Raw genomic sequence first — 9,934 nt, forward strand, 5'->3', positions numbered from 1 at the left:
GCCTATGCAAGTGGCAGCTGTGTTTTTCTAGCTCATTGGCTGGCACACAGCTTAGTACGTGTTTGTTGAATTAGTCAGCCCCTCTGGCTTCCCTCTTCCTGCCCCCACCTACCATCCATCCATCTTGGGAGGGGGTTAAAGTAGGTACCAAGGAAAAGGATGGAGGGGGGCAGATAGAACGGGGCGGGGGGGGGGCGCGCTGGAAGATGGACGAGGAGGGCGCTCACTGCAGCAGCTGCTGCCGGAGCCTGGCCGCGGGGGCGGTGCAGGCACCGGCTCTCACTCCTGTGACCCACCTGTGCCATCATCCTCGTGAGCTAGGTGAGGCCGCGAGGAGAGTTGGCGCTGGGACCCCCCCTCCTCCGCGCTGTGGCCCTCCGAAGCTGCCCAGGGCCCGCCAGCACACAGTAGGTGCGCTCTGAACGCCCAGGGACCGGAGGCGTAAATGCCGACTGAACGCGAACGTATGAATGAACGGACGGACGCGTGAATGGAGGTGGGATGGAAGCAAGAAGTGGCAGACGAGGAGGAACGAGCGTCTCCCCCGCCCTCCCAGTCTCGGGCTGAGCGACGTGAAGCCGAGACCGGCTGGGGGCTCCCCTCCCCGCCGGCCCCTCCCGCCCGGCCGCCCCCCCCCCCGACTCCCCGCGGCGCGCAGCCCGGCGGAGCCCGCGCCCAGCCAGAGCCCGCGTTGGAGCCGCGGCTCGCGCCCAGCAGAGCGAGCCCAGGCAGCGCAGCCTTGGGAGGGGGCTTCCCCGGACCCCTCCCCCGGCCCGGGCCCCTGGAGCCCGACCTTCCGGGCAGGGAGGCGGAGTCCCCGGTGCAAAGTCCGGGGACCAGCAGCCGAGGACGCCAGGGTCCCGGAGCCAACAGGTGCGGGGCTTGGGGGATCCCCAGGCCCGGGGTGGGGGTTCCAAAGGACCCTCGGCGGGAGCCAGGAGTCTCGGGGCAAAACCTGGGTGCTGGGAGGCGGGGTCCCCAGTAGGCAGTGCCCTCCTCCCGGCAGGCTTCTGCAGAACCCCTAGCGCCCTCGCTCCCCCACCTACTCCCCGCAGCCTCCCACAGCGCCCGAGGTGCAGGGAGGTCCCGCTGAGGGAGTGGGCTCGCCGGCGCTGGGAGAGGGTACGAAGGAGCCCCCCTCGCCCTCCCCCCAGCGGTCACCGGGGCCCGGCAACCCTCCCACACACGTCCGGGGTCGTCCCTGCCCAGCCTTGGGAAGGAGGGGTCTGAGCGAAAGAGGAGGGGCGGGGAGCGAGGCCCGATTTATGAATGGAGAGAGCGGCCTGCGCGCCGGCCCAGCGACCCCTGGCGGCCGTCGGGGCGCATCGCGGCCCCGGGGGTCTGAGGGGCCTGGCCGCTGAGCCTGGGGCTCTTCTCTGGCTTCCGGGGAGGTGGTCGGTTCCTCCCTACACCTCTCCCGTGTGTGTGTGTGTGTGTGTGTGTGTGTGTGTGTGTGTATCCTAGCCGGGAGGGTCCAGGTCTGGCGGGCGGGGGGCGGGCCCTGGGTCGCTAACGCGTCCCTTGACCATTTTTTCAACCAAAAAATTCAGGCCTGTGAACTGACTCAGGAGAGAACATTTGCCATCGGGATGGGTTCCCCTCACAAATCTATGGTGTTTGGTGGATTCAGACAGACCTGGCATAGTAGCTTGGTGACCTTGAGCAAGGGGCTCAACCCCTCTGAGCTGCTTCTGCAAAGCAGGGTTCTCTAATGGTAGCCCCAGGCGACCCTGAAGCCGGCTCTCCCCACCCCCCCTCAGTGGGTAAAGCCCTAGACATGCATTAGACCTCACTACGCCTCACCGTGGCCCTGTGAGGCAGGTGATTATTACTCCTTTGGATAGATGGGGAAACCGAGGCTGAAAAGGGCGACGTAAGTTACCCAAGAGCAACTTGCATGAAATTGAGATGCGAGCCACATCTGTCTTTCTCCATCTATTTCGGGCTCACTGTAACCTAACAGCACTGTGAGAATTAAGAGGGAGCTTATATGCTAATTGCCTGGCACACTCCTAATGTTCTTTCTTCTTTCCTCCCCTCCTTTCTTCAGGAGGTTTGGGGCTGGGACCCCAGAGACCTAGGTGCAAGGGAAGTGGGCTGAGGCCAGGCCGGGGCTCCCCTCCCTCTGCAGAGCCCAGGATGCCCCTCGGCTGCAGCAGCTTCTGAGCTCATGGAGCCCTCAGCCACCCCAGGGGCCCAGACGGGGACCCCCACTGGTGGTGGGGAACCGTCACCGTCACCGGTGCCTCCTGACTACGAAGACGAGTTCCTGCGCTATCTGTGGCGCGATTATCTGTACCCGAAGCAGTACGAGTGGGTCCTCATCGCTGCCTACGTGGCTGTGTTCCTTGTGGCCCTGGTGGGCAACACGCTGGGTAGGTGTTGAGGTTCCTGTGGTGCTGCGGATTTCCCTTGGGGACTGGAAGGGGTCCTAGGCCTCACTTCTCTCTCTCCCCCTCCCCTACCTTCCCTTGGCTGGGTAGTGTGGGAGATGGTTTGGGTAGTGTGTGTGGGGGGGGGGTTGGTGGGGGAGAGACACTGGCTAGGATGGGCGTGGCTCTGCCCCTGGCTTCACCTCCTCCTCTTCTTCCCACCTCCCCACCTGCCCTGCAGTCTGCCTGGCCGTGTGGAGGAACCACCACATGAGGACGGTCACCAACTACTTCATTGTCAACCTGTCCCTGGCTGACGTGCTGGTGACAGCCATCTGCCTGCCAGCCAGCCTGCTGGTGGACATCACTGAGTCCTGGCTCTTCGGTCATGCCCTCTGCAAGGTCATCCCCTATCTCCAGGTGAGCTCTGCCCGGGTGCTGCTCGTCACCCCTCTGTCATCCCAAGTCCAGAAACCACGGCCTTGCCTAGACCTCAGTGACCCTCAGACTTGCCTTTCAGACAGGACACGGTGGCTCAGTTCCTCTGCACTGTCATTCTCTATTATCAGCGGGGACAGGCCATGAGGCCTGACACTTGAGGACACAGACACAGCCCCACACACTCCCCCTGCAGAGATCCCCTCCTGGTCACACCCGCAGACCCCCCCCACACACACACCCATGTGTGGACACATGTACAGTCACCTCCAGGCACCTGGGACACAGTGGAGGAAAGAGGCACAAGCCCGTGGTGACAGACGCAGATGCACGCTGAGCCTGTTCTTTGATTTCAAGGGGGCTGGTTTGCGGGGGTCGCTGGAAAGTATCCCCCCTCCCCTACCATCCCTGGCCAGGGCCTTCCCTCCCCCAGAGGTGGGAATCAGGATGTCCAGATGGGGCTGGTGGGGTGGAAAGAGGGCTGACCAGAGGCCAGAATGGCCCCTCAGCTGCACCCCTCGACCCTCTCCTCATACCCCAGAGCACAGGGGCGGTGCTCTCCTGGAGGCAGTGCCCACCTTCACCTCTGGCCTAGGCTTGTGTCTGCCTCCCAGGATGAGGCTCTTTCCTAACGGCCCGGGGAAGGGATGGCCTCCTGGGCAGAGAGAAATGCCTCTCGGATTTCCGTCGTTTTCAGGTCTTCCGCTCAATGGATTAACTCTGGCAACCCTGAGAATAAAGACAGGGTGGGGGGGGGGGGGAGCGGTGAGGACATTCACCTCAGGCAAATTATTTAACCTTTCTGTGCCTCAGTGTCGTCATCTGTGACACGGGGGTGCGAGTACACATCACGGGGTTGTGGCGAGGATAAAGAGAACAGTGGCACGGAGTAGTTTCCATGAGCCCAAGTTATTATTCATCGTCGAGGAGCACCCAGTAGGGGCCAGGTCTCGACCTGGACGTTTTCCATCCATGATTTCATGGATTCTCATAAGAATCCCTCCAGGTGGATGACTTGGTCCCGTCCTGCAGATGAGGCTCAGGGAGGGTGAGTGATCTACCCACATGCGCCCAGCCAGTGAGTGGTGCGGTCAGGATGCGCACCACCCCTGGCTGCCTGGTATTTCGGGGCTTGGAGCCCCGTCCCTCGCCCCACGTCTGTGGGTGGCCCCCCAGAAGGCTGACGTCCTATCCCCATGGGGCAGGCCGTGTCTGTGTCGGTGGCAGTGCTGACTCTCAGCTTCATCGCCCTGGACCGCTGGTATGCCATCTGCCACCCGCTGTTGTTCAAGAGCACCGCCCGGCGTGCCCGTGGCTCCATCCTGGGTATCTGGGCTGTGTCACTGGCTGTCATGGTGCCCCAGGCCGCCGTCATGGAATGCCGCAGCGTGCTCCCCGAGCTAGCCAACCGCACCCGGCTCTTCTCGGTCTGTGATGAACACTGGGCAGGTAACGGCGGGAGCCTTGAGCAGGCATTGCTGAAGTGGGCACCTCTGGGGCACATACCCCTAGGGCAGGTGTCTGTCCGTGTACTTCTGGGGTGGGCTCCCCCAGGGTGGGTGTCTCCCAAAAGGACACCCTGGAGTAGCCTTCTACCGGCTACCCTCCCAGGGTGGGTATAACCCCTTCACGGATGCCATAGAACAGCCACCTACCAGGGTGGGTACCTCCTCGAGTCTAGACATCTGCTAGGAGTCCCTCCAGAATGGACATCCCCAGGCCGGGCAGCTGCGGGGTCTCTCTGCCACGGTGTCTGTATCAGGCCCTGCCACTTGCTTGGGCTCCATGGCTCTAGTTGGGGGAGGGTGGCATTGCTAAGCACGACAATCTGGACGCTCCCACGGTGGGTCCAGCCCTTTTATCTCTCGACCCCTACAGATGACCTCTATCCCAAGATCTACCACAGTTGCTTCTTCATTGTCACCTACCTGGCCCCGCTGGGCCTCATGGCCATGGCCTATTTCCAGATCTTCCGCAAGCTCTGGGGCCGCCAGGTGAGGCCCACTCTGGTGTCACTGTCCCGGCTGGGAGGGGACGGGGGTACTGGTCTAAGGGAATAGACAGTCCTGTGCTTTCAGAACATGCCATCCTGGCTGCAACCAGAGAGAGGCAAGGCCTAGGGACATGGCAAGGTCAAGGCCGAAGTGCTAGTGCCTCCCCTGGAACCGGCTAGTGACTAATATCAGTTTCAGTATCTAATAGCTAATCATCGTTCTAGTAGCAGGAATGTCTTCACAACCATCTCAACTGACCAACAGCAGGTTCTGTCTGGGGTGGAGTGTGGGGGAGAGAATTGCTCAGAAGTTCCTGGCACCAGCAGGACCAAGTTCTGGGTCCCGTGCTTGGGCAATGAGAGGATACAGACCAGAACGTGACCAGCCCGCAGTCTGCCAGCACTTAACCATCCACCCCTAACAGCTCCCCAGTCAGGATGGCGAGAGTCACTGTGCTCATCTAATGGATGAGAAAACTGAGGCTCAGAGAAGGAAAGCGAGTCGATCGAGGAAGGTCACGTAACTCGCGGGTGGCTGAGCTGGCCCTAGACCCCCAGTTTCCTGAGCTGTAGCCCCGCGCCCCTCTGGTGGGGGGTGATCTAGGTGTCCAGTGGTGTGAGACTTCAAGGATATCTATGGCTGCTCCGGGAGCCTGCAACGCTCGTAGGCTTCCAGGCACTGACCTAGGCAGGGACTGTGCTCTGAGGTCCAGGCCATTCCGAGCTGCCCACCTGCTCACCCCTTGCCCAGGCCTCCCCACAGTCAGGCACAGGCCAGGGGGAGGCACAACTCACCCCCCGCCCTTACCCCCACAACAGGAGCTGATGATCTAGAGTCTTCTGCCTCTCTGAGTTTCAGTTGTGTCATTTGTAACTAAGGGCCAGTGACACCTTCCCAGAAGGCACGTTGTGGGTGGGCTCACAATGAACTAATGGAAAGTGAAAGTGCATTGTTCACCCTCCAGTCCGGAGTGTCAGTCTTCGTCGTGAATATTAGGTTTCTTCGCATGGCGGCGAGAGCGTTTGTTCCCTTCGCCCACCTGCACCCTGCCCCAGGGTCCACCCCGGGGGGCGGGACCCAGCAAAGGGGAAGGACCCTCCCCGGGAGCTCCGCCCACCACCACCATCTCTGTGTGTGCTGGACAGATCCCTGGCACCACCTCGGCCCTGGTGAGGAACTGGAAGCGGCCCTCAGACCAGTCGGAGGACCAGGGACAGGGCCCCAGCACAGAGCCCCCGCCTCGGGCCCGGGCCTTCCTGGCCGAGGTGAAGCAGGTGCGAGCTCGCAGGAAGACGGCCAAGATGCTGATGGTGGTGCTGTTGGTGTTTGCCCTCTGCTACCTGCCCATCAGTGTCCTCAATGTCCTCAAGAGGTGAGAGCACAAGGGGGGGTGGGGGTGGGCCCGGAGGAAGGGGCTCTCTCTGCTTTGCAGGAAGACCGGCTCGGGCACTCACCCACGGTGTGGCCTTGGGGTGGGTCATCTCTCTTCTCCGAGCCTCCGAACCTCAAGTTCTCATCTGTATAACGTGAATAATAACAGTCCTGGCCTGCCAGGGCTATTGTGAAGATTCTTCCATCTAGTCACCCAGCCATCTGATCGCAGGGGCTGGGAACAGTGACCACAGGACAAAGTCCCTGCCCTCGTGGAGGCTACATCTAGCGGGAGAGAGAAATAAGTCTCTATTGTACTGGCAGGCAGTGAGACTACTATGAAGACAAAATAGGGAAAGAGGAGAGCGATGGTGACAGGAGTTGGTGCGGTTGTGTGTGTGTGTGTGTGTGTGTGTTTTAAGATACGATCTTTAAAAAAAAAAAAAGCTCATCTGAGGAAATGACATCTGGCAGAGATCTGAAGGAAGGGAGAGACCGAGGGACGAGGCCCCACAGGCGTCTGGAGGGACAGGGCTCGAAGCGGAGGGAAGACGGGGCTTGGCACGTGAGGGGCCGCAGGGTGCAGGGAAGAAGCGCGGGCTGCTCGTCAGGAGCCTATCTCAGTGTGAGTTTGTGCTTGGCGGCTTCCGGGCTGTGTGACCTTGGGCAAATCACTTTCCCTTTCTGAGCCTTGGTTTTCCTGTCTTTTAGATGAGGGTAGCGACTCCTGCCCCACCTGCACACATGCACACACATCTACCCCATTTCTGACTGTGGTCCCCTCGGCCCTAGGGTGTTTGGGATGTTCCGCCAAGCCAGTGACCGAGAGGCCGTCTACGCCTGCTTCACCTTCTCCCACTGGCTGGTCTATGCCAACAGCGCAGCCAATCCCATCATCTACAACTTCCTCAGTGGTGAGTGGGCTGGGGAGGCGGGGCGACCGAGGGTGGCAGCGGTGCCCAGGACAACAGGCTGCCAACCCCCAATCCAGGCTGAATAAAGGGATGGCCCCTAATCCCTCCTGGGGATCGTCGTGAGCTTGCTCTGGGAACCCGCATCAGGAAAAGACACGGCCCTGCCCAGGAGCCCTGGTCTGAGTGGAAGGCGGGCCTCACTCCCACCGGCGGCCCGGATCCAGTTGTACAGATTATGCAGACCAGTGAGGGGGTGGGAAAGGCAGGGGCTAGGCCAGCTCACCTCCACCCCCGCCTGGTGCCTGCACAGCGGGGCCTTCAGTCGGCCGGTCTGGCCAACACAGGCTCCAGAAGGAGCCAGGCCTGTGGGAAGAGGTGCCGGGAGTGCCTGCCTGGGAAGGTGACTGTGTAACCGAGTCATCGGGGGAAGGGAGGGTCACCAGCAGAGACGGCCCAGGGCCAGGAAAGGGTTTCCCTATGCCCAGCTAGACAGGTACAGGCAGAGTGGCCAGAATACAGAGGGGTTTTCCCTGGATCCACCTGCCCCCAAGACCAGCCATCTTGTCCCCTCTCTGGAAGTCCCCGCATCTCCACTCCCCCAGCCGTACCCCAGGCCACTCCCCTCTGCACCCCTCGCTGGGACCTCCGCACCCCTCGCTGGACCTCCCAGTCTCGGGATGGTAACACCTCCACCCTCGGACCCACCTGGGTTCAGCAGAAGAGTGGCTCACGAGACGTCTGGCCCCAGAACTAGGCCTAACAAACTGGTCCAGATGGCTGTTCAAGCCTGGGCACAAGTGATCTTTGAGAAAAGGTTGAAAGGCTGGAGAAGGAGGGGCCAGGGGTCTGTACCACAACCCTCATTGAGACTGAAGAAGTATTCCCGGAGCTCAGAGGGGAGAACAGAAGAGATAAGGGCTGCGGCAGAGGCGGCAGCAGACTTCTTGCTGGGCATTTCCTGTCTGGGTTGCATTAACTGAGCACCTACTGTGTGCCCAGCCCTCCACTGGGGCCCCACAGAAGCATGGTCAAGGAGGTTTCTGCTCCGGACATAATCTATTTCCCTGGTGTCCCTTGGCTGACCGACGTGGCTGTGGTAGTCCCTCCTTCCCTACTCTGTCCTCCCCTTGAAGCGAAGGGCTCTGGAATGAGAACCAGGCCTGAACTCTGGCTGGGTGACCTCGGGCAAGTCTCTGCACCTCTATGCAGCTCCCCTGTGAGGTGAGGATAAAAGCTGCCAGCCTCTCAGGGTGCTGGGATGAGAGGGGGGCGGGGGGGAAGCAGGGGTGCCCGGCACCGTGCTTTGTGCAGGCTGCTGCTGTTCTTTCCATCACCATGGGGCACAGGTAGGGAAAGCCTAGCCCCGGCTGGGGGGCCTGAGCCCTTCCACCTACTCACCAAGGAGGGCAGAGGTGGCCCCAGGCCCCTAAGCCAGACACCACGTTTTGAGCCCGGCTCAGAGCCAGAGCGCAGTCAAGGAATCAGATGAAAATTGCATTTCTCCTTGGGAACTGCTCCAGGGCCTCTGTCCTCACTCTCCCTGGCAGTGACGAGGTCGCCTTCGGGCTTTCTCCATCCCAGCTCTGCTCCGCCCTCCCGCCCCCTCACAGGCAGCTTGGCTGGAGCTGCGTGGGTGTCCCTGGGCCCAAGGCCCTTCCTGCTTCGTCCATCTCCTTATGGCTGTGTCTTCTGTCTCCAACCAAGGCAAATTCCGGGAGCAGTTTAAGGCCGCCTTCTCCTGCTGCCTGCCTGGCCTGGGTCCCTGCGGCTCTCCGAAGGCCCCCAGTCCCCGCTCCTCTGCCAGCCACAAGTCCTTTTCCTTGCACAGCCGGTGCTCCGTCTCCAAAGTCCCTGAGCACGTGGTGCTCACCAGTGTCACCACCGTGCTGCCCTGAGCGAGGGCTGCCCTGGTGGCGGCAGGGTGTGCAAGCCTTGGGCTTGCTCCTCTGGCTCCTGGGGGACCCACCTCCTCGTGGAGACTGCTGGATGCAGGGGGGAGGCTGGGGCTCCAGACCTGGTTTTCTGCCTGTTTAACTCTGGGCAAGTGACTTCCCTTCTCTGAGCCCTGTCTCCTAAGCAGGATTGATGGGAGGATTAAGCATGCTCGAGAAAGCGGAAAGCCTTTTGTAGATTGGGAAGTGTCATGGATAGGATTATCATATTCCTCTCGAGTGGCTGTGCCCCACGGTACCATCCATCCCCATCGTCCTTCCGCAGCCTGGCCTTCCTCCCAAAGATCCCCCTCCCACCCAATCACAGGCCTTCCCTGGAGTCTGCTGTAAGGGTCCCGGCAGGCATTCCCATCTGGCCGAGTGGCTCCGGCTAAAGCCCAGTTGTTCTGAGGCCCGTGCGAACTAATCTGGGTCCATCCAGCCTTCTCCCAGCGGGAACAGAGCCCCGTCCTCACCAGGCGCCCGGTGCACACTCCATAGACTGGACTCCGTTGGCTTTCTGGTGTGATAGAACACTCTCCATGTGGCCATTTGGCATGGAGGCCAGCAGCCTGAAGCAATTGTAATTAAAAGCCTGGCACTGAATGTTCCCTTTCCTTGTCATTGCACAAAATCTGTGCTGCCTAGGTGAGGAGAGAGAAGGTGGGGAAGCTTGGGGGAGGGGAGCAGACAGGCAGCACTGGAATGCTAGTATCTGCTGACCGCTCCCACCCCCCACCCCCAACACACTGGATCCCAGAGGGGCTCCTAGCCAGGATTCAGAGCGCACACGGTGCCGCCCCCTCAGGCGGTGCCAACCCTCCAATGCCCGGGACCCGGATCCTTGACACATCTGTCTGCTTCTGGGCCTGGCGGCCTCTGGGAGGTAAGGGGGATGGCGGCAGCAGTGTGCG

The 9,934-nt window shown here is 61.3% G+C and overlaps 1 protein-coding gene across 1 annotated transcript; it reads left to right on the forward strand.

Annotated features, from left to right (window-relative positions):
- The first annotated feature begins 677 nt into the window (after positions 1-677).
- Positions 678-9,626, forward strand: HCRTR1 (hypocretin receptor 1). The gene is made up of 8 exons (XM_043574374.1): positions 678-873; positions 2,051-2,375; positions 2,614-2,792; positions 4,016-4,259; positions 4,689-4,804; positions 5,950-6,176; positions 6,968-7,089; positions 8,794-9,626. Exons 2-8 carry the CDS (start codon positions 2,171-2,173, stop codon positions 8,982-8,984), a joined length of 1,284 nt encoding a protein of 427 aa, XP_043430309.1. The 5' UTR covers positions 678-873; positions 2,051-2,170; the 3' UTR covers positions 8,985-9,626.
- The last annotated feature ends 308 nt before the right edge of the window (positions 9,627-9,934 follow it).

Source organism: Prionailurus bengalensis, chromosome C1 (genome assembly GCF_016509475.1).
Source record: "Prionailurus bengalensis isolate Pbe53 chromosome C1, Fcat_Pben_1.1_paternal_pri, whole genome shotgun sequence".
Taxonomy (NCBI): Eukaryota; Metazoa; Chordata; class Mammalia; order Carnivora; family Felidae; genus Prionailurus; species Prionailurus bengalensis.

Bases quoted from the DNA above. Each gene is read 5' to 3' on its own strand.
- HCRTR1 (XM_043574374.1), top strand. From the start codon at position 2,171: ATGGAGCCCTCAGCCACCCCAGGGGCCCAGACGGGGACCCCCACTGGT. The intron at 2,376-2,613 runs GTAGGTGTTGAG...CCTGCCCTGCAG, and splicing joins CCTGGTGGGCAACACGCTGG to TCTGCCTGGCCGTGTGGAGG. The intron at 4,805-5,949 runs GTGAGGCCCACT...TGTGCTGGACAG, and splicing joins GCAAGCTCTGGGGCCGCCAG to ATCCCTGGCACCACCTCGGC.